Below are 23979 nucleotides of genomic sequence, written 5' to 3' on the forward strand. Positions count from 1 at the left end.
CACAGTCCTCTCTTCCCAGGACACCTCCCTTCACACCCAGGAGCTGCAGCTCTGCCTGAGACCCCTGGGCCTGGGTCTCTGTCCCTGGGTCAGAGGCCTGCCTGGTGAAACTACAGACAGAGGGCTGGTCCCTCCCCAGTCATCTCCCAGTAAGATCCTTTCTATCTCCCAGAGCCACCTCTCTCACCTTCCTAGAGCACTGGAGAACATGAGGAGACCTGGAAACTCACTGTGTCTCAAAGGAAGTAATTACCACATTTGGCTATGCCAGGGTTCTCTGTGTCCTGCTGAGAGACCCAAAGCCAGGACACAATAGCAGTCAGTGCTGGAGATGGGGGAATCCTCCTCCCCTGATGAGGACAGAGGTCCCATCAGCCTTGATTCTCAAAGTGTGGTCTGGGAAACCAAAATGTAAACAGAAGGGAAAGAGAAAGTAAGAACAAAAGCAGGAATGAGAGGAGAGGAAACAGAGAGCTTCCTCGGCACAAACCCCGCCCCAGTACACATCACCAGACAAAGCTCTGGGTCCCAGGGAGGAGGCTCAGCACAGAGGGTGGAAAAACAGCAGAGCTGACAGTCAGAGCAGCTGTGCTCAAAGCATTCCTGGAGCCCAGGCTCTTCTACATAGGTGAAGACACAGCAGGCAGCAGACACCATGGGGCACCTCTCAGCCCGACTTCACAGAGTGTGTGTCCCCTGGCAGGGGCTTCTGCTCACAGGTAAGGAGAGGACTCCCTGGGAAGGGGTAGGAGGAGGGAGCACAGAGAATGGCTGGGGTCTCCTGGGGAGGACTGGGTTCTAAGAGGGGACAGAGGGGAGCCAAACAGGGGAGAGGACATGAAAGAGGGATAGAGATCATAAAAGGAAAGTCTCAGTGATCTGAAACTGTTAGTGAAGAAACGATCTCCCATTTTTTACCTTTTCCAAGTGAATCATCAATGAGCAATACATTTCAAAAACTGATGACAATAATCACAATTTAAGTCAGTGTGACAATTAAGGGAAAAAAATTAAAAGAGGCATTAAACAGAGCCGTGAGTCACCAACCTCAGATATTGGCAAATAAACCCCAGGACATGGAGGGCTTTGGGAAGGCTCATGAGCTGATCCACAGGAGTCTGCAGCCTGTCCCAGGCACAGCAGGGCAACCAAGATCACACAACTCCCTGTCCTCATGGAGTTCTCACTCTCATGGGGAGGAAGACAGACACGCAAAGAGATCTAGAATGTGAGGTCAGGTGTTGACAAGAGCCCTGGAGGGAACAGAGCTGGAAAAGGTCAGAAACGGAAGACCCAGGGTCTCTAGAGGAGGTGTCAGGGAAGGGGTCTCCCAAGAATCCCCTGATGTGAGCAGGATCTGAGGGCGGTGGGGAGGGAGCCGTGCAGACCCCTGTGGAAGAGCATTCCAGAGAAATGACAAGGTCAGAGGCATTTAAGGGAATGGGAGTCACTCTGCTGACCTTGACCCAGTAGGACACACACACACACACACACACACACACACACACACACCCCTAAGGTAGAGGGGTGAAGAGACCTGCTCAGGACCCAGGGCCCCATCCTTCCATCCCAGTGCACAGTCCTAATACTGACTGATGCTCTCTCCTGTCTCCTAGCCTCACTTCTAGCCTTCTGGAACCCGCCCACCAGTGCCCAGCTCACTATTGAATCCGTGCCATCCAATGCTGCAGAGGGGAAGGAGGTTCTTCTACTCACCCACAATCTGCCCCAGAATATTACTGGCTTCAACTGGTACAAAGGGCAAAGCGTGGACGGCAACCGTCGAATTATAGGATATGTAATAGCAACTCAACGAACTACCCCAGGGCCCGCATACAGCGGCCGAGAGACAATATACCCCAATGCCTCCCTGCTGATCCAGAACGTCACCCTGAATGACACAGGATTCTACGCCCTGCAAGTCATAAAGGCAGATCTTGTGAATCAAGAAGCAACTGGCCAGTTCCGTGTATACCGTGAGTATTTCCCCATGACTTCTGGGTGTTGTGGTCAGTCTGCTTCCCGCAAGGCTGGGCTGTGCCTGTATCTCCCTCTGCATTACATCTCATGTTAAGCTTTGAGCATTTAGTGCAGGACACACACTATGGGACAGATATCAAAATATCAAATTTCTTACCCCAGAATCCTGATCCTGCAGACATTTGCTTCAGGGGAAGGACAGTCTGATGTAGGTAACTTATGAAGGGGAGATCAGTCTCAATCTAGCCCTGCTGGGACCTTCCTGGTGAACATGTCCCCTGGAAAGACCCAGTAGGACTGAGTCAGGGTCTGGCCTGAGGGGCCTTCTGGGATACTCACAGAGAAACTCAGCCCTGGGAATCACCTGTTCCAAAAAGCTATCCCAAGGTTCCCGACTCCTGGTGACCCTGAGGAGCCTGTGCCAGGGCTAGGTTGTGGCCTCCTGGGCAGGGCTAATACAAATACAAATACTGGCTAATATCAGTCTCTACTAAAAATACAAAAAAATTAGCCAGGTGTGGTGGCACCTGCCTGTAGTCCCAGCTACTCAGGAGGCTGAGGCAGGAGAATCACTTGAACCTGGGAGGTGGAGGTTGCAGTGAGCCGAGATTGCGCCACTGCACTCCAACCTGGGTGACAAAGTGAAACTGTGTCTCAAAAAAAATGAAAAATAAAAAAAAATAGATGCTGTTTATTTGGGCAACTCCCCTATGCAGAGCTGAGGTCAAATAATTACAAATATTTTAAGGTTCATTCACAGACCACAAGACAAGCCAAAATCATTAACCATTTATACTATTTTATGGGGGAAAACTGAGCCACATGGCAATACAATCACTATATCAAGATCACACAGACCCATAATTGGCAGATCAGAGTTACAGGAGATTTGTCTTCAAGCACAGCCTCAACCTCTCCTCTACTCAGGAGCCTTATTTGGCATCTGTGAACCCCAATACCAGAGTTGGTTCGGTTCCTTCCTTCTTAGGCATCTGCAGCCCAGAGGGGAGATCCTGGTCTGGGGAGTAAGAGCAAACGGAGAATTAACCAAGTTTTATTCTGGAACTTATTCAACAATTAGAGTCAGTGTCAGAAACGTTCAGGCCTGGTCCAGGCGTGGTAGCTCACACTTGTAATCCCAGCACTTTGGGAGGCTTAGGTGAGCAGATCACTTGATGTTAGGAGTTTGTAACCAGCCTGGCCAACATGGTGAAACCCCATCTCCACAAAAAAACAAAAACCAGCGTGGTGGCACACACCTGTAATCCCAGCTACTTGGGAGACCAAGGCAGGAGAATTGCTTAAACCCAGGAGGCGGAGGTTGCAGTGAGCCGAGATCGTGCCACTGCACTCCAGCCTGGGAGACAGAGCAAGACTCCATGTCAAAAAAAAAAAAAAAGAAAAGAAATATTCAGGCCTATTCCCTCAAGACCCACGCTCCTGCTCCCTGGACTTGAAATCCTGTGTTTCCTGACGTGTTGGTATCACTCCCACAGGAGGATAAAGGAAAGGACTTTCCTTTCTCTCTCCACTCACACCCTGCACCAACCAGGGTCCAACATGAGATATACACTCAGTAGTTCTTTTATGAATGAATGAATGAATGAATGATCCATAACCTCTTTAGAGACCGGATCTGGTTGCAGAATCCTAGGAGGTTCTTGCCATACCTCTCCTCATCCCTCCAGGGACTGAACCCATGTTCCATCCCCTGACCATCTGCCCCTAAAGCCACCCCAAGAACCACATCTCATGTGACTCTGGGGCTGCTCAGCTATGGGAAGGTTTTGAGGGTTCCCAGCTCCTGGTTGCTGGGGTCTCTGAGGTCACTGTAGCCCCCACTCCTCACTGTCATGGGCATCTCTGACTCTCTCTGCTCCTCCACGTCCTCATTTTCCTCTCCCTTTATTCCTCCACGCTTAGGCCTTCCCCAGACACTCCCTCTAACAAGGTTGACTGTCCTGTCCCCTTCACGCTCACACTGTGGCCAGGCCCACATCCCAGGCAACAGGAAAGGCAGAGAAATCAGCCGGAGCAGCTACTACCCCTGCCAGGCTCCATCATGAGCCCATGTCCCCAGGTCACCAGGAGAATGAGCTTCCACTGTGTCCCCATCCAGGGCTCTTTCCCTCAGTGAGGCCGACATGTGGAACAGGCCACAGGACAGGGATGAGCGACTCCTCCATCCACTCTCTACACTGACTCACCAAGGGGTCAGAGGCAGAAGGACAGGTCTGCAGTCCCCAAAGCCCATGGGCTCACTTCACCCATTTGACTCACAACTCCATCCCCGTCCTGCTGTGGGCTCACATCTTCTAGTGGTTCCTGGGACCTTCCCCAGGTGGAGCTGGCCAGGTGAGTGCTATCTGATGGGTTTGCTGCCCATTCCACATACATCTGTGTCCTCATAATGACACCACTGTCATAAGGCGGGGTCCCTTGAACAGGGAGATGCACCAACCACTGTCGTCTCACTTAGACTCTGCCCAATTTGGACAAATTTGGTCAAACTCTGATTGTGTTTCCTGAGGTCGAGAGAAAAGGAAGAAAATATTTCACATGACTATTTTGGGCTCCTCTTCTATTCACCTGAATCTCCACAGGAATTTGTAACACAGAACTTTCTAAATTTACTAACATCACATACATCACTTCTCCTCATATGGCTTCGTTTCTTTATGTAATTGAGAACCTTCAGATGTCCCTTCTGACAAATTCTGTCTTCCTAACAGGATCCGTGAGTCCCCTCTACCCAGGAGTCACTAATTTCAAACTGACTTCAGCATTTTTCTTTGATCATAACATGATCCTACTGGACTTTAGAGCTTGGTTTAAGAATTTATCATGTTCTCTAGGGAAATATTCCTCCTAGTAGTGGGTCTTAGATCCAGAGTATTAATAACAATTTTCACATATGGAAGAATTTAACTTCTCAAATGTATATCCCAGATCTACCAAACACACACGGTCCACGAGGGTCCAATTTTCAGCAAGTTCATACTCCTTCCATTTCACCAACAGTTATTCTGCATTTGCAAAAACCCCACACAATTCAGAAAACATCCACCGCATCCTCACCTGACCTCTTCAGGGGGAGAAGGGACATTAAAGACCAAAGACAAAGAACATAGTTATGCTATTAAATCCAGGCAGCTCCTGACTGTCACCTCACTCTTTTCTACATCATTCCTTGGACTCTATCTTTAGGGGTCACTGGCTCAAGTCAGTCATCATCAGACACCTGGGAAAAACTGCCCCACCTTGTGGTTCCACTGCCTGATGACTGAACTGACCTCCAGGCTTGCCCCTGGTGACCCTTGTGGTTGGTTTGTTTGTTTATTTGTTTGAGACGGAGTCTTACTCTGTCATCCAGGCTGGAGTGCAGTGTTATGATCTTGGCTCACTGCAACCTCCGCCTCCTGGGTTCAAGCAATTCTCCTGCCTCAGCCTCCCGAGCAGGTGGGACTACAGGTACACACCACCACACCCAGCTAATTTTTACACTTTTAGTTGAGATGTGGTTTCACCATGTTGACCAGGACGGTCTCAATCTCTTGATTCATGATCCGCCTGCCTCAGCCTCTCAAAGTGCTGGGATTACGGGCATGAGCCACCGCGCCCAGCCTGTCCCCTGTGTTATTTCTGCTGAAACATACAGTCCCAGACCAGGCTGCACAGTATCCTCAGGGTTTAAGGACAATGGGAAGTCCCATCATCACCCATCTCTAGGATGTTCTTAGACAGGGAAGCCACAGAGAAAACACACCTAATGGGGCAAAGTAGGACTGTGAAGGTGGAAGAGACCCAGCACCTGCACGTTCCAGGTGAGGTCCACAGTTGTCAGCCAGTCAGGGAAGAACCAGAAGTGCCAGGGGCTATTACTCCCAGTCCTGTGTCTGTCCATGACCCAGCACTGCTGCTCAGTTTACATTTGAGAAAGTCTGTGCTTTTCCCACACAGCAGGAGGCCTCACAGTCTCTGAGCCCTTTCTTGGGTCATCCTGATGACCCTTTCTGCTTCCCACTCTGTGAAGCCCCTCCCATGACATGGGGCTTTCTGGGGCTGAGAGAGCCCCATCCCCACATTCTAGGTTGGACCTTAGGTCAGCTGTTAGAAATCAGAAAAACAAAGGGAAGAGAGTCTGCAGAGATGAATTGGGAGGGTTCAGGGAAGAATTTGGGCTTCCTTGTGCCCATTGGATCATCATACATCTGTCTTGTGACACACACTTGCCATGGGCTTTTAAGGACTTCAGTTGGCTGAGAGGTGAAGAGATGCCAACTCTGAAAAATGTTTGGCTGGGAGCAGTGGCTTGCGCCTATAATCCCAGCACTTTGGGAGGCCAAGGCAGATGGATTGCCTGAGCTCAGGAGTTTGAGACCAGCCTGGGCAACGTGGTAAAACCCCATCTCTACTAAAATACAAAAAATTAGCCAGGCGTGGCGGCATGTGCCTGTAATCCCAGCTACTTGGGAGGCTGAGGCAGGAGAATCGCTTGAACCCAGGAGGCGGAGGTTGCAGTGAGCCAAGATCGTGCCACTGCACTCCAGCCCGGGTGACAAAGCGAGACTCCATCTCCAAAAAAAGAAAGAAAGGAAGAAAGAAAAATGCCTGTAGAGTAATCACAGGTGCCACACAGGGCAATCTTCTCTCTGTTATCTGCACAGCGGAGTTGTCTAAGCCCTACATCAACAGCAACAACTCCAACCCTGTGGAGGACGAGGATGCTGTGGTCTTAACCTGTGAAACTGAGGCTCAGAACACAACCTACCTGTGGTGGGTGAACAACCAGAGCCTCCCGGTCAGTCCCAGGCTGTTGCTCTCCAGTGACAACAGGACCCTCACTCTACTCAACGTCACAAGGAATGACTCAGGACCCTATGAGTGTGAAATACAGAACCCAGTGAGTGTGAACCGCAGTGACCCAGTCACCCTGAATGTCACCTGTGAGTATCTTCTGATCCTCTGTGACCCAGGCTGCCAGCCCAAATCCACAAGGCCGGAGGCCAGGACTCTCAGTCCCTCTCAGGTCCAAGGACGCAGACCCTTAACCCCGGACACCCAGGCTGGCCATGACTTCCTGCCCCAAGCAAACCTGGGCAGCCCCAGCCTGAACCAAGAATAGGTGGGGAGGGGCTGCTCCTGTCCTGGGAGGCTCAGGGTCCATAGCCTGTGATGGGAGAAACAGCTAAATGTCTCAGACTCAGACTCAGTGGACACAGTGGAAGTTTGGTTGTGACTTGGTAGAGAGAGACACTGTGGCCGTCCTCCAGACCAGGAGCCTTCCCTTCCCTCTGATGACATCACCTGTGGCTTTATTCTCTTTGCTCCAGATGGCCCGGACACCCCCACCATTTCCCCTTCAAAAACCTCTTACTATTCAGGGGCAAATCTCAGCCTCTTCTGCGATGCAGCCTCTAACCCACCTGCAGAGTACTCTTGGCTTATCAATGGAACACTACGCCAGATAAACACACAAGAGCTCTTTATCTCCAACATCACTGTGAATCATAGTGGATCCTATGCCTGCGTCGCCCTTAACCCAGTCACTGGCCGCAACAGGACCACAGTCAAGACAATCACGGTCTCTAGTAAGTGCTCCCTGGAGCATCAACACTAAGCTCTGAAGTATAAGCTCTCTGGTTTTCAAATAGGACCAAAGAAGAAATTTTCTTTTAGTCCAAATTCTTCCCTGAACCCTCCCAATTCATCTCTGCAGACTCTCTTCCCTTTGTTTTTCTGATTTCTCACAGCCAACCTAAGGTCCAACCTAGAATGTGGGGATTGGGGTTCTCTCAGCCCCAGAAAGCCCCATGTCATGGGAGGGGCTTCACAGAGTGGGAAGCAGAAAGGGTCATCAAGATCAAGTTGCTTCTGTCACTAACATGTCCCTTTCTGTAACTTCTTGACCTTCTTTTACCTACTCCATGTGATACAAGGAATATGTGAGGTTTTGAAATAGGGTCACATTAATTTTCCCTAAATGAGAGAAGGAAATGCCCTTCATCATGAGCAGCTCAGACTCGGCTCCCTGCTCTGCTCTCAGCTTGCCTGGTAACTGGCTCTGCCCTGACTCCATCTGGGGTAGGACACAGGTGTGTGGGGAAGGTATCCAGGTGGCCTGTTGTGAATCTGGCTAAATCAAGATGGCAGTCAATGGCTGGGCATGGTGGCTCACAGCACTTTGGGAGGCCAAGGTGGGAGGATCACCTGAGGTCAGGAGTTCGAGACCAGCCTGACCAACATCCAACATGGCAAAACTCCATCTCTACTAAAAATACAAAAAACAAACTAGCCAGGCATGGTTGCACATGCCTGTAATCCCAGCCACTCGAGAGGCTGAGGCACAAGAATCGCTTGAACCCGGGAGGCAGGGGTTGCAGACAGCCAAGATTGCACCACTGCACTCCAGCCTGGGCAACAGAGAGAGACTCTGTCTCAAAAAAAAAAAAAAAAAAAACCACTATGGCAGTCAACACCAAAGCTTCCCCTGGGTCATGCTGCAAGGAAATGGGAAGAGAGGGAGCCTCAGGGTCCCTGAACTTGTCCTGGCTCTGAAGTCATCAGCTATATGAGGCTGCGGGCACAGCACATGTAGTAGCACAGAGTACAACGAGTGATACACATTTGGAAAAATCAGGAGATTCAGCCACAGGGGTTCCGCATGGGAGAAAATGGGCAGTGCCAAATGGTGTGTATTTGTAGAGAAGGTAAGAATATCAATCTTCTGTTAACACTGTGACTACTCTCTAGGAATCTCCTTCACTGTGATATTCTATCCACAGACCAGGAAGTAAAACTCCTCTTTAGAGTGAGAAATCCTTTGGGTTGGAACTTGTCCAGATACTAAGGTCATGAAGACTGACTGGGCCATCTTCGTTCCCTAAAAAATTATTTAATGAAAAAAAAAAAAAAAAAACTACCTTCCCTTTTGTATGTAAGGGTTACAGTCATAGGAAGAATGCCTGATCACAGAAAGCTCTAGGAAAGGGTCACACAAAAGTCACTGGGAAAAACGTTCTACCTGATGATGAGGCTGCTGGACCCGTGGGCTGAGAAGAGGATTCCAAGTGGGGATACAGAGATATGCAAGGGGTCACTCTGAGATGATCTGGGGTCAGAAGGGAGGTGCAGCCCTCTCCTTACAGATCATCACCTGAACAAAGATACTTGACCTTCTGCAGAGGGTCAGGGCCATCCCCTGGTTGGTCACCTTTGCACGGCTCACTGTGTGACCTGAGAGCTGGCTAAGATCTCAGGGAAAGGAGCGTAGCCCCCAGGCCCCAAGCCCCATGCCCATTCTCAGTAGATTCTCTCCTCTATTTGTCCACAGAACTAAATCAAGTGGCACGGCCTGAAGTTCAAGCCACCAGCACTACAGTCACAGAAGACAAGGACTCTGTGAGCCTGACCTGCTTCACAAATGACACTGAAATCTCCATCAAGTGGTTCTTTAATAACCAGAGTATCTTATCCTCAGAGAGGATAAAGCTATTCCAGGACAACAGAACCCTCAGAATAGATCCTGTCAAGAGGCAGGATGCTGGGCAGTATTATTGTGAGGTCTCCAACCCAATCAGTGTCAACCAAAGTGACCCCATAATGCTGACCGTGAAATGTAAGTGACTCCTCGCCCCTTCCTATATGTCCCTGGAGGATTACTCTGCCAATGGTGGGCAAAATATATAAAACTTGGCCGGGCACGTGGCTCATGCCAGTAATCCCAGCACTTTGGGAGGCCAAGGTGGGCTAATCACGAGGTCAGGAGTTAGAGACCAGCCTGGCCAACATGGGGAAAACCCATCTCTACTAAAAATACAAAAATTAGCCAGGCACAGTAGTGAGTGCCTATTATCCCAGCTACTTGGGAGGCTGAGACAGGAGAATTGCTTGAACCCAGGAGACCGAGGTTGCCATGAGCCAAGATCCCGCCACTGCACTCCAGCCTGGGCGAAAGAGCGAAACTGTCTCGAAAAAAAAAAAAAGATAAAACTCACAGCGGGCAGAATATCAATTAAGAGACCATTATAGTAAACAGAATTGCAAAGTGGTTAAGAGCTCAGGCTCTGAATCAAATACACTTAGTTGTTTTTTTATTTTTTTATGTTTTTATTTTTTTGGTTGGTTGGGTTTTTTTGTTTTGTTTTTTTGAGACAGGGTCTCACTCTGTCACCCAGGCTGGAGTGCTATGGCATGATCAAAGCTCACTCCAGCCTTGATCCCCTGGGCTCAAGCAATCCTGCCACCTCCGCCTCCAGAGTAGTTGGGACTACAGGCGTACACCACCATGCCTGGCTAATTTTTTTCAATTGTTTCGTAGAGATGAGGTTTCGCTGTGTTGCCCAGACTGGTCTCAATTTCCTGCTCTCAGCCTCGGTCTTCCAAAGTGCTAGGATTACAGAAATGAGCCACTGTGCCCAGCCTGTATTTAACTATTCTAAGTACCTCTCATACAGATGGAAGCATGTAGTCTTTGTCCCTTTGTGTCTGGCTTACTTCATTTAGCATAAAGTCTTCAAGATCCATCCATGATATAGAATGCATCAGAATTTCATTCCTTTTGGAGACTGAATAATATTACACTGTGTAGATAGATATATCATATTTTGCTTATCCATTCATCCATCTATGGACAGTTAGATTGCTTCCACCTTTTGGCTATTATGAATAATGCTATTACAAATAAGTATACAAACATCTAGTAAAACCCCTGCTTTCAATTCTTTTGAATAGATATTCGGAACTGGACTTGCTGGATCAAATGGCAATCCTGTTTAATTTTGAAGAACCATCATACCACTTTCCACAGTGGCTATACCATTTCACATTCCCACCAACAAAAATATTAAGTCTTCTAATCTATGAAAATGGAGTGTCTTTTCCATTTATTTATGTCTTATTTAATTTTTTGGCATTTTTTTCTTAATTTTCCTCTGAATTGTTCATTGTTAGTATAAAAAAATACAACTGATTTTTGCATGTTGATTTTATATCCTGCCACTTTGCTGAATTTATTGTCTAACAGCTTTTGTGGAATCTTTAGGGTTTTCTACATATGAGTTAGCGTATTCTACAAACAGATATAATTTTACTTCTTTCCAATCTAGATGGGTTTCTTTTCTTGCCTAATTGTTCTGGCTAGGAATTCTAATACTATGTTGAATAGAAGTGGCAAAAGCAGGCATCCTCGTCCTGTTCTTGATCTTAAAGGAAAAGTTTTCAGTCTTTCACCATTGAGTGTGATGGTAGCTGGGGGCCTTTCATATGTAGCATTTATTATGTTGAGAATTTCCTTCTGTTCCTAGTTACAGTGTTTTTTTAGCATGAAAGAATGTTGAATTTTTTTTTTTTTTTTTTTTTTAGACAGAGTCTTACTCTGTCACCCAGGCTGCAGTACAGTGGCACAATCTTGGCTCACTGCAACCTCTGCCTCCCGGGTTCAAGCAATTCTCCTGCCTCAGCCTCCTGAGTAGCTGGGATTACAGGCACACGCCACCATGCCAGCTAATTTTTTGTATTTTTAGTAGAGACGGGGTTTCTCCATGTTAGCCAGCATCGTCTCGATCTCCGGACCTTATGACCCGCCCACCTCGGCCTCCCAAAGTGCTGGGATTACAGGCATGAGCCACCACACCCGGCCCAAGAATGTTGAATTTTGTCAAATGCTTTTACCAATTCATTTTCATTACCGGTTATAGGTCTATTCAGATTTTCTATTTATTCATGATTCTATCATAGCAGGTTTTGTGTTTCTAGGAATTTGTTCATTTCATCCAGGTTATCCAATTTGTTGGCATACAATTACTCATAGTACTCTTATAATCCTTATTATTTCTATAGAATTAGTAGTAATATTTTCACTTTCATTTCTGATTTTAGTAATTTGAATCTTCTTTCTTTCTTAGTCAGTCTAGTTAAAGGTTGCCAATTATAGTGGTCTTTTTTAAAGAACAACTTTTTTTTTGTTTGAGACAGGCTCTTACTCTGTCACCAGGGCTGATCATGGCTCACCACAGCCTTAACCTGCCAGGTTCAAGCTATCCTCCTGCCTCAGCCTCCTGGGTAGCTGAAACCACAGACACATGCCACCACCCCCAGCTAATTTTTGTAAATTTTTTGTAGAGACAGGGTTTCATCATCTTGCCCAGCTGGTCTGAAATTCCTGAGCTCAAGTGATGCATCTGCCTTGGCCTTCCAAATTGCTGGGATTACAATCATGTGCCACTGTACATGGCCTACAGTTATAAATTTCTTTCTTGCACAAGATTCTTAACTACTCTGAGCCTCGGATTCCTCAACCAAAAATTGCACTAGGAATGCCTGCTTCATAGTATTGGGGGATTTTGGGTTTTTGCTTTGTTTTTGAGACAGGGTCTCACTCTGTCACCCAAACTGGAGTGCAGTGGTGCAAACACAGCTCACTGCAGCCTCAATCTCCTAGGCTCAAGCAATTCCCCCACCTTAGCCACCTAAGTAATACATGCTACCACACCTGGCTAATTTATTTTTATTTTTGCTTTCGGAGAGATAGAATCTCACCATATTATCCAGGCTAGACTCCAACTCCTAGGATCAAGCAATCTTCTCATCTCAGTCTCCCAAAGTGCTGGGATTACAGGTGTGAGCCACCACACCTGGCCCCATAGTATTGTTTTAAAAATTTAATTGTAATAATAAACCTTCAGCAAAATACCACACAACCACACACAGAGGGAATGTTTCATAAATGTTAGCTGCTATTACCACTACTATTATCGTTAGCCTTCAGATCAGGTAGTCCCAGAGTCAAATCTCAGATCCACCTCTCATTAGCCATCTGACTTTAGGTAAGGTTTTTACCACTCTAAGCTTCCATTTTTTCATGCTTAAAATGGAAATAATGTCTACCTGACAGCACTATTTTATGGATCAAATGAGATACATGTAAAACATTTAGCAGTACAGGGCCTGGCACACAGGAAATACCCCACAAAAATAGCTAACATAGCATTAATCACCAGCCTGAGTTGACTGGTAAGGGCTAAGCCCCAAATGGTTACAATAGATATAAAGAAGAAATAGGCTGGACACAGTGGCTCACACCTGTTATCCCAACACTTGGGAGGCTGAGGCTGGAGGATCTCTTGAGTGCAGGAGTCCAAGACCAGCCTGGGAAATATAGTGGAACCCTATCTCTACAAAAATTATTTTTGAAAATTAACCAGGTGGCTGGGCGCCATGGCTCATGCCTATAATCCCAGCACTTTGGGAGGCCAAGGCAGACGGATCACCTGAGGTCAGGAGTTCGAGAAAAGCCTGACCAACATGTGGAAACCCCATCTCTACTAAAAGTACAAAATTAGCCACACGTGGTGGCGCAGGCCTGTAATCCAAGCTACTTGGGAGGCTGGGGCAGAAGAATCACTTAAACTTGGGAGGCAGAGGTTGTGGTGAGCCGAGATCGTGCCATTGCACTCCAGCCTGGGCAACAAGAGTGAAACTCTATCTCAAAAAAAAAAATTAGCCAGGTGTGGTGGCATGTGCCTGTAGTCCCAGCTCCTGAGGAGACTGAGGTAGGAGGATCACTGATCCCAAGAGACTACAATGAGCCATGAGTGTGCCACTGGACTCCAGCCTTGGTGACAAAGTGAGAACCTGCCTCAAAAAAAAAAGAAGGAGAAATAGATGCAAAATATATTATCTATATATTTATTATATAAATTTTTATATTTTTATGTATTTATTTTTTATTATATTATTCGTATATTTATTATACATAAATAATATATAATAAATACATAAATAATAATATATACATATGGGGGAGACACATTGTACAAGAAACCCACCAGTACATTATTATGATTAAATATGGGAAAGAGGAGAAAAGGGGAGTTAAAGCAAAGTCTCAAGCCTGGTACGTTATTTCCATCCACTGAGATACAGCAAAGATAGGATTAAACATATGAGATAATTTATTGGGGGAAATGCCTATTAGGGAAGTGAGGTGAGAGTGAGAGGAACCTGAGAGAGCCCTCAGATCATGATGCAGATCTGATTCCTGTGGAAGAGAAAGAGACAAAGGAAGTTTTAGATTGCAGTGCAGTTCTAAGAGTTTCTGCAAGGTTGACAGGGAGTCCTCCAGCCATTCACACTTCAGAGTAAAACAGTCACACAGAACTGGGCTTGCTTTCAAACCCTTGCTGGGAGCCTGTGGGAAGCAAGGTGCCTATGCAAAAGAGGTGCTGAATTCAGAATGCACTGACTGCCACAACTGAGACACTGAGAAAAAGATGCAATCACAAAAAAAAAGGTGGAAAGTTCTAATCACATACAAAATAGCAATCAGCCTTTCTCACATTTCAAAATCTTCAAAAATGTCTGAGCGCAGAAAGGCCAGAATGGAATTGACAGAAGACTGATCATCAACCTAGAAACATGGTTGACAGAAAAACAAAAAAATTGCAAGGATATACTTAGCTAATCATCTTCCAGCAACCCTCCTACAACAAAACTGTATTCCTTGAAGGAACTGTATTAGACTTCATTCTGAGAATTGTTTCCAGCCCCCAATGTAAAATAATTTCACCTTCATTTCTTCTCCTCTTTTCTTTCCATGACAGACATGGAAAGTTCTGGCCTCTCACGGGGGGCCATTGCTGGCATTGTGATTGGAGTACTGGCCGGGATGGCTCTGATAGCAGCCCTGGTGGTGTATTTTCTGCATTCCAGGAAGACCGGCAGGTATGATGGCCTTTCCTCTTGTTCTGTTTCCTCCAAGGCTGACTGCCATGCTTGGGAGAGGAAAAGAACTTCTTTGCCTGTCTCTGGGCCTGGATCTCCTCCTCCCACTAAACTCCTGCTTCTCGGCACTAATTCCTGCAGGTCTCCTCTTCCCTGGTCTTCAAGCTCCCTGTCTCCCATTGTCTCTTGAACATGGTTATTCCAATCCCCATCTAATCTAGAGGAAGAGACTCAATTATGTTCCTCTGTCCCCCAGTCACGGAAACCAAGGTCTAAGAAGGAATACAAATGAAAACATAAAAGAAGCAGCAGGAGAAAGCAAGTCACGTGCACAGTAGCAAGAGGAGGGAGAGATAGGATAGGAAGAGAACCTGAGAGAGAGCAAAAACAACCACAGTCCTCTTGAACAATAAATAGGAAAAATAAGTACCCCAGAAAACAAAATGGGAAAGGTCTTAAGGATACAAGTAGACAGAGAAGCAGCTGATAAAGAATGGAATGAAATGTGAACATCTAGCAAACAGGAAAAGAGGAGACACTAGAAGGGATTGCAGTTAGACTGAAGAACGAGGCGCTCAGAAGAAAGGCAGTATCAACATCAAGGACCCCAAGGAATGACCTGCTCACAGTGCCCTTCCTAACTCAGGGAACAAAGATCCTATGCTTGGGAATGGCAGTCACAGTGTCTGATATTTATTTAGGGCAAGCGACCAGCGTGATCTCACAGAGCACAAACTCTCAGACTCCAACCACAGTAAGTAAAGCCACTTATCCAATGAGAACTGGTATGTTCCACCACATGCCCTCCCCGGCAGGGAATCCTGGATTCCCAAACCACTCCCTCCCTTCTGAATTTTCACGAAAGGATGTCTATTTCCCACCCCTAAGGTGGCATAGGTCTTCACACCCTTTCTAGCCACAAGAGTCCCCTGAGACACATCTGAGGAGAGAAGCTCACTCTGCCTAGGCCAGGCAGGCCTGAGGAAGAACCCATGTTTCCAGGAGCCATTTCCTCAGCCTTACTCCTTCCGCCTCCTGCCTCTATTACGGATGTGGGCATTCTCCCTTGGTGAGACTTTCCTTGTCTTGTGGGTGCTGTGGGTGCTGCAAGCCTCAATGCCCCTCCTTGCCATTGGAGCATGTTGCTGAGAAACACGTCTGGGCAAAAATCAAGGCCTTGTAAACTGGTAGAACTCTTCAGAAGTGGATTGTGGCCTCCTGTGGCTCTGCCCCTGCCCCCTCCTCTGGTACTAACGTGCTGGGTCTGGACCAGACACTCTGAGGGAAGTAAATTCCTTAACTGATCATGGGCTACCTCCCTACCCTCCAACTGCCACCTCCTTCAGCTAGAATCACCTTAGGTCAGCTTTGCATTTCCTTGGATTGATAATTCTTCTTTTGCTTCTCCAGCTCAGGACCACTCTGACAACTTTCCTAACAAGGTAAGCACAGCCAGTTTTCCTGGGGTTATTTTCTCATGGAAATGACTCTGTATAAAATTGGTTATTCCTGAAAACACAATGTAACATCAAGTTTGGGTTAATGTTCCTCAGTGCAGCAACAAAGACGTATTTGCAATCACTCCCATTCGCAGCAAGAATGTGCATTTTGGAATTATCTCCATCCTTTGTCCGAATACTGGATGTAACTCTTAGCAGCTCTGTGACCCTGGTCAAGTAACCTAATCTCTTTGATCCTCAGCTTTGTCATCTGTAAAATGGGCATTCTGCCTACTTCAAAGAGAAGTCGAAGGTATTAAACGAGATAACCTACATAGAGCACCCAGCACATTGGCCTAAAAAAGGAAGGCACTTAATCATTCTCACTCTCCTACCTGCAGTCTGATCCTGCTCTTACTGTCAAAAGGATAATTTCCATTTTAATAGATCTGAGATCCTGTTTATTTTATAATAATTTTATAGAATTTTCCATTTTACCTTTACAGTAGAGCAAACACATATACTGAAAAGTGCTAAATCATAATTATACTTTTACAATGTAGAAACTTTCACGAGTTGAACACACTGAGGTAAGCAGCACCCAAATCATGAAATACTACATGACCTCCCCTTAAAAAGAAACCCTTCCAGCCAGGCGCAGTGGCTAACACTTTGGGAGGCCAAGGTGGTCAGATCACTTGAGGTCAGGAGTTCGAAACAAGCCTGGCCAACACGGGAAACTTCGTCTCTACTAAAAATATAAAAAAATTAGCCAGGCGTGGTGATGGACACCTGTAATCCCAGTTACTTGAAAGGCTGAGACAGGAGAATCGCTTGAACCTGGGAGATGTGGGCTGCAATGAGCCGAGATCCTGACATTGCACTCCAGCCTGGGTGACAGAAAGACACTCCGTCTCAAAAAAAAAAAAGAAAAGAAAAGAAAAAAAGAAACTCTTCCAGTCACTTCCCTCCAAAGAGTAACCACTATACTGACTTCTAATGCTCCAGATTAGTTTTGCTTGGTTTTGTTCCTACATAAAGGAAAAATACAACATCCTTATATGTAGCTTCTTTCCATCAACACTGTTTTGTGAGATTCATCCATATTGTTGTATGTATTTGTGGTCTGCTTGTTCTCATTGCTGCATTATCATATTCCATTGCATATATACTATCATTTATCTCTTCTAATGATCATTCATCAGGAGGTCAGCAGGCAGAGAACGAATAACAACAAAAGCCCTTCTCCAGAGCTAAAATTTCAAAACGGTAACAGCTTGTGATGCTGAATCACACCAGGCAAGGTGAGGTCCTGCCCTGTGACACTGACTTAACTGATCATTACTTGTGCTTTTCAGATGAATGAAGTTACTTACTCTTCCCTGAACTTCACAGCCCAGCAACCCAGACAACCAACGTCAGCCTCCTCATCCCCAACAATCACAGACACAATTTATTCAGAAGTAAAAAAGAAGTAATGCAACCTGTCCAGCTCACTGCATGCTGATGTATTCCAAGTCTCTTACCCTCAGCTCTAGAAGATTCCCTTCCCCTCTGGGAGTGGTGGGGAGGTTGGGGACAGAAAGAAGTTTCCCCAACTCTTCCTTCCTAATAGGCACTCTAGGCTGCCTGGTCACAGCCCCTCCCTCAGTGTCGATAGATGAAAAGGTACATTGGGAGTCTGTAGGAAACCCAACCTTCTTGTCATTGAAATTTGGCAAAGCTGACTTTGGTAAAGAGTGGCCAGAACTTCCCCTGCCTTCCCCTTTTCCAAACCTGGACTTGTTTTAAACTTACCTATTCAGAGCACTCATTCCTTCCCACCCCAGTCCTGTCCTATCACTGTAATTCAGGTTTGCCATAGCTTTGAGGTTACATCCTTTTCCATGAAGTACATGTGCCAGAAAACAAGAGAGAGAAAGTAAAAGCAGTAATGGCTTCTCCTATTTCTCCAAAGCCCTGTGTGAACTCACCAAACATAAGAAAACCAAATATGTAACAACAGTGAAATTCCACACCTTTGTCCACTGTCAGGGTTTCTACCTGCAGGATCAGGGTCTAAGCACCTTGCTGCTTAGCTAGAATGCCACCTAATCCTTCTGGCAAGCCTGTCTTCTGGGAATCCACTAGAAGCAACTAGGAAAACCACTTGCCAAACTCCAAGGCAATTCCTGATGGAAAATGCAAAAGCACAGATATGTTTTATTATCTTTATGGGCTTTATTCAAGGAAGTGCTGAGAGAGGGAGGAGTTATAGCTCTAGGAGGGAACCAGCTTCTGATAAACACAATCTGCTAGGAACTTGGGAAAGGAATCAGAGACCTGCCCTTCAGAGATTCTTTAAATTACTGTTAAAGAATACACAATTTGGGGTATTGGGGTTTTTCTCCTTTTCTCTGAGACATTCCACTATTTTAATTTTATAAGTGTTTATTTATGTGAAAAGGATTATTTTTACTTAGCTTAGCTATGTAGGCCAATCTGATTGCCTTAGGTGAAAGAAGCTACCAAAATCCCTCAGGTCCCTTGGTCAGGAGCTTCTCAAGGTTTTTTGTCAGAAGCTCCAAATAGAAAATAAGAAGAGGTTTTCCTCATTCATAACTAGAACTAGATTTAACTCAGTTTCTAGGCACCTCAGACCAATCATCAACTCCCATTCTATTCCATGTTTGCACCTGTGCATCTTCTGTCTGCCTCCACTCACTTTCTCAGGAAACCTTGGACTCTGCTAAGGTGTATTTGGTCCTTGAGAAGTGGGAGCACCCTACAGGGACACTATCACTCATGCTGGTGGCATTGTTTACAACTAGAAAGCTGCACTGCTGCTGATGCCCCTTGGGGGAACGGGGCTGTGAGGAGGAGGTTTATAACTTGAGGCTAGCCTTTTTTTTAACAGCCTTTGAAATTTATTTTCTCCTATGAAGTCTATAAATGTATCTTATAATAAAAAGGAAGGATAGGAGGAAGACAGGCAAATGTACTTCTTACCCAGTCTTCTACACAGATGGAATGTCTTTGGGGCTAAGAGAAAGGTTTTATTCTATATTGCCTACCTGATCTCATGTTAGGCCTAAGAGACTTTTTCAAAGAGGATTGGCTCAGAGTTCTCTATACTCAGGTACCTCTTTCAGGGTTTTCTAACCCTGACACGGACTGTGCATACTTTCCCTTATCCATGCTATGCTGTTATTTAATTTTGCCTGGCTAAGACTATGTCTGAATTATATATAAAAATTGTTCTATGTTTATAATAAAAATAATATATCAGACATCAACATGCTGCCTCATGGTTGATACTACCTTAAACAATGTTTCTCTATAGGCAGAAAAAAACAAAATTGTTCAATGGGGAGTCAGAGTAAAACTATTTCTAAGTCTACAGATATTTGTTCTATTTGACCAGAGAATTCGCTAAATTCATTTGCATACCTGCCAACAAAGTGAGTATATCTGGTAGCAACAGACCACAGCTCCAATTTGCCTGGAAGGAAGTGCCTACCTTCCTCTGGGAGAGAAGATGATCTCATGAGTAAAAGGCCTCCCAGCCTCTTCATTAGGGGCCAGTAACACTTCCCATTAGGGCGGTTCCAGTGAATCAGATGTAGCTATGCAAGAGTCTCCAAGGTTTATTCACACAGAAATCTCTCTAGACCTTCTGCCTCTTCCTGGTTCCCAGTTCCTTTTTTCTGCCCTCTTGGAGGGTCAGATCTCTTCTAACCTAAATAGCCTTCATTTATTAATTCTGCTAAATATTAAGCTATAACCTCATTTCTTTCACTTCCAAGCAATTGAAATGTATGTGCTGTCTTTCCCTTTCGTCATCACCTAATTTTTCCTGGCCCTCTGCACTGCCTCCATACCCAAGATCACCGGAAACAGCACAAAATCAGTATCCATGTCTTGGTGAAATACAAAGGCATTTTTATAATACTCATACTTTTTCCTTTTACAGTATCTAAGATCACAGACAAATTTTCCCTTCTGGAGAGCTCTCCTCCCTTCATCTCCCGCTTATATACTGTACCCCCAAACCAGATGTAGTCCTCACACCCTTCTTGTCTCCCTCCATCCACCCTCTTTCATCAGCTTAGTGATGTCTCTGGAGATGGCTCTTAATTTATATCTCTAGCCCCAGCTACGCGTAGAACTCATGACACCCACATCCAAATGCTGTCTGAAGTCATCCATTTAAACAAGCTCTTCCACACAGCTCACTCATTTCTCCCAGTGACACCCCCTAAGTATCCACAGCCCCTGCTCATTTGTTTCCAGATTCAATACATTGTAAAAGCCTCTTGTTCTTTTTTTAACAACTCTCAATTATGCTGTTCTCACCATTCCCATAAACCTAACTGACCCAGGCCCTCAACAACACTCAAAGTCTTGGTTGACTTCCTGTCTCCAGTCTCTCTGAAATCTTTCTTGCATATGACTGCCTTATTACCTTCCTAAAAACGAGTCCACTCTCCTATTCAAAAATCTACAGTGGCTTACTCTGGCCTATTAGATAAGTTCAAACTTCTTCTAAAGAGAAGTGTCTTCCTTCCTTTATCAATACTTCCTTGTATAATTCTGCAATCCTTATTAGATCTGTCTCCCTATATATCCCTGCCCCTCCACCCCACACACATAGAATTCTTAGTTCCAATTCTACACCTAAATGCATACCAAACAGGGTAATCTCCATCTACCATCTGTACTGTGGAGTTACCGACAACCTTCATCACAAGAAACCTCTGACCTTGTGGAGTACAAAGACTGTAACATTAACATGTGAACCTGAGACCCAGGACACAACCTATGTGTGGCTGAAAATCTCTTCCTGATGACCAATTCATGTGTTCACAAAAGATATGGAAATTAAAAATGCAATGTCCCTACCCCAAGGAATATAAAGCCCAAGACATGAGATAAGACCTGAAAAATAATCATAATACCAGAAAAGAAAGATGTAAGTGCCAGAAAAAGTCAGAAAAATCTAATGGGAACTATGGCTACACATTGGAATAACTGGGGAAATTTTTAAAAGAACAACTGATGCTCAGACTCCACCCACAAATGTCAAAATAATTGATCTGGAGAGGGACCCAGACCTTCCCAGTCACTACTAATCTATAGCCAGGATGGAGGTACTAGGTAAGACCTGGGGCTAAATCAATGGATTTTAGCAAAGGGTACACATCAGAATTATCTAGGGAACCTTTTCAACATACATAGATGTATATATACCATCCCCGGAAAAGCTGATACGATATGCCTGTAGTGAGACTTGGGCTTGTACATTCTGAAAAACTCTCAAATGATTCTCACATATATTCCCTGTTAGGAAACAGTGACCTGAAGCATAGGTAGTACTGAAATGATAAAAAGAGTTGGAAGAACATTCTATATGATGGGTATTTGATGAATAATCTATCCTGAAAAGCACAGCGAGGTACTCAAGAAGAAATTGTTGGCAAATGGCTGAACTTTAAAAGAACTGACAGGCCAAGTGCAGTGGCTCACCCCTGTAATCCCAGCAGTTTGGGAGGCCAAGGTAGGTGTATCACCAGAGGTCAGGAGTTTGAGACCAGCCTAAGCAACATGGAGAAACCCCATCTCTACTAAAAATACAAAATTAACTGGGTGTGGTGGTACATGCCTATAGTCCCAGTACTCGGGGGCTGTGAAAGGAGAATCGCTTGAACCTGGGAGGCAGAGGTCATGGTGAGCTGAAATCGTGCCATTGCACTCCAGACTGGGCAACAAGAGCAAAACTCTGTCTCAAAGAAAAAAAAAAAAAAGACTTGACAATACCAAGTAAGGATAGGGAACAACTGGTACTCTCACATATTGGTAAAGGAAATAAAAAATGGCCCACCCACTCTAGAAAGCAGTTGACAGTTTCTTATAAAGTTAAATATACACTTATACAATCCAGCAGTCCTACTCATAGATATTTGCCCCAGAGAAATGAAAATAAATATCCGGCCGGGCGCGGTGGCTCACACCTATAATCCCAGCACTTTGGGAGGCCAAGGCGGGTGGATCACGAGGTCAAGAGATTGAGACCATCCTGGTCAACATGATGAAACCCCGTCTCTACTAAAAATACAAAAATTAGCTGGGCATCGTGGCGCATGCCTGTAGTCCCAGCTACTTGGGAGGCTGAGGCAGTAGGTTGCAGTGAGCTGAGATCGCTCCATTGCACTCTAGCCTGGGTAACAAGAGCGAAACTCTGTCTCAAAAAAAAAAAAAAAGAAAGAAAGAAAATACATATCCACACAAAGAGTTATACATGAATAGCTCATAGCAGTATTATTGATAATAGACAAAAACTAGAAACCCAAATGTCTATCAGTAGATGAATGGATAAACAAATTGTGGAATATTCATGCAATAGTATACTAATCAGCAATCAAAGGGTACAAACTACTGATAAAACCAAATGGATGGGCCAGCACCATGGCCCATACCTGCAATTCTAGCACTTTAGGAGGCCAGGGTGGAAGAATCTGCTTGAGACCAGGAGTTCAAAGCTGCAGTGAGCTATAATCATACTACGGCACTGCAGCCTGCACAACAGAACAAGACCCTGTCAAAAAAAAGAAAAAGATGAATCTTGAAAACATTATGTTGTTCAAAAGAAGCCAGACACAAAGAAATGCATGCTATGTAATGCCTTTTTTCTTTTTCAGATGGGGTCTCACTCTGTCACCTAGGCCTAGTGCAGTGGCACGATCATGGTTCACTGCAGCCTTGACCTCCCAGGCTCAAATGATCCTCCCACCTCAGTCTCCCCAGTAGCTGGGACTACAGGTGCATGCCACCACCACACCCAGCTAATTTTTCATTTTTTGTAGAGAGGAGGTCTCACTATGTTCCCCAGGCTTGTCTTGAACTCCTGGAGGCAAGTGATGTTCCTGCCTCGGCCCTCCCAAAGTGCTAGAATTACAGGCATAAGCCATCATGCCCAGCCTATGTGATGCCATTTAAATGAAGCTCAAGAACAGGCAATTCAAATTAATGATGTTAAGAATTCGCCCTAGAGGGTGGGATTAACGGCAAAGGTGCTCAAGGGAGCTTTGTGGCTGATGGAAATGTTCTACATCTCAATTCTGGTAGTCATTACATGGGTATACACATTTACCAAAAATCAAATTGTACACTTGAGATCTATATACGTTTCAATGTATTTTTATTTTACTTCAGTTTTTAAATATACACTAAGGAAAGGAGCCACTAATTCAATCTATCAGGTACAAAGCACCTGTATTTATGTTATTTTGCTATGCAATAAACCACCACTAATTTAGTGGCTGAAAACAACACTTACTCATTAGTTTGCAGAATCCAGTTCTTTGAAGTCATAGTTTCAGTTCCCTATTGTCCTGTTGCCAGCCAGGAACTACTATTAGCTCTAGAAGACCTTCTCAGGTCCTAGCACTGTGACCTCTTCCGTCTTAGCCACAGCAAACTTCCCTCAAGTCAAATCCCTCTCACACTTCTACTGTCTCTGATTTTCCTTTCTGAGACCAGCCTGAGAAAACTCTCCAATTTTGTTTTTAAAAGGCTCATGAGATTACATTAGGTCCACTCAGATCATTCCCCTTCTGATTAATTCAAAATCAACTTAGTTGTAACCTTAATTATGTCTTCAAAATCCTGTTTGCCACACAAGGTAACATAATCATGGGTGTGTCAGCTCATCATATTCATAGCTCCAGATATTAGGAGCCGTCTTAGAATTCTGTGTACCAAGTACACATAAAGCAGTGGGTGCTCTCTGGAAGCCCCTTTACAATCTTGTTCCAAGGAAGTGGCAAAGAAGCCAAAAATGATGAATCCAACTTTTTTT

General features: G+C 45.2%; 1 protein-coding gene and 1 long non-coding RNA gene across 8 annotated transcripts in view; one reads left to right on the forward strand and one right to left on the reverse strand.

Annotated features, from left to right (window-relative positions):
- The first annotated feature begins 515 nt into the window (after positions 1 to 515).
- LOC116530847 (carcinoembryonic antigen-related cell adhesion molecule 1-like) lies at positions 516 to 19417 on the forward strand. Of its 6 annotated transcripts, XR_004260153.1 has the most exons (10): positions 516 to 719; positions 1617 to 1976; positions 6648 to 6926; positions 7314 to 7571; positions 9314 to 9598; positions 14583 to 14703; positions 15405 to 15457; positions 15601 to 15772; positions 16114 to 16145; positions 17501 to 17600. XR_004260153.1 is itself a non-coding variant. In XM_032249290.1 (9 exons), the coding sequence occupies exons 1-9, from the start codon at positions 656 to 658 to the stop codon at positions 17618 to 17620; spliced, it is 1572 nt and encodes a 523-aa protein (XP_032105181.1). In that variant the 5' UTR covers positions 516 to 655; the 3' UTR covers positions 17621 to 19417. The 6 variants fall into 6 exon arrangements, 5 of the variants coding, with proteins under 5 accessions (XP_032105181.1, XP_032105183.1, XP_032105182.1 ...); XM_032249290.1 differs by lacking the exon at positions 15601 to 15772 and having other exon boundaries at positions 17501 to 19417; XM_032249292.1 differs by lacking the exons at positions 15405 to 15457; positions 15601 to 15772 and having other exon boundaries at positions 17501 to 19417.
- The window catches only part of LOC116530869, a 71964-nt gene continuing 61898 nt past the window's right edge, over positions 13914 to 23979 (reverse strand). For both annotated transcript variants that reach the window (XR_004260159.1, XR_004260158.1), the window contains one exon: positions 13914 to 16212. This is a non-coding gene — a long non-coding RNA (uncharacterized LOC116530869). The remainder of the gene's footprint in view (positions 16213 to 23979) is intronic.

This window comes from Sapajus apella, unplaced genomic scaffold (genome assembly GCF_009761245.1).
Source record: "Sapajus apella isolate SASKATOON/1434 unplaced genomic scaffold, GSC_monkey_1.0 scaffold68, whole genome shotgun sequence".
NCBI lineage: Eukaryota > Metazoa > Chordata > Mammalia > Primates > Cebidae > Sapajus > Sapajus apella.

Excerpts from the sequence above, each read along its gene's own strand:
- LOC116530847 (XM_032249290.1), top strand. The coding sequence starts at position 656 with ATGGGGCACCTCTCAGCCCGACTTCACAGAGTGTGTGTCCCCTGGCAG. Across the intron at positions 720-1,616 it reads GCAGGGGCTTCTGCTCACAG|CCTCACTTCTAGCCTTCTGG; the intron begins GTAAGGAGAGGA and ends CCTGTCTCCTAG. Across the intron at positions 16,146-17,500 it reads CTGACAACTTTCCTAACAAG|ATGAATGAAGTTACTTACTC; the intron begins GTAAGCACAGCC and ends TGTGCTTTTCAG.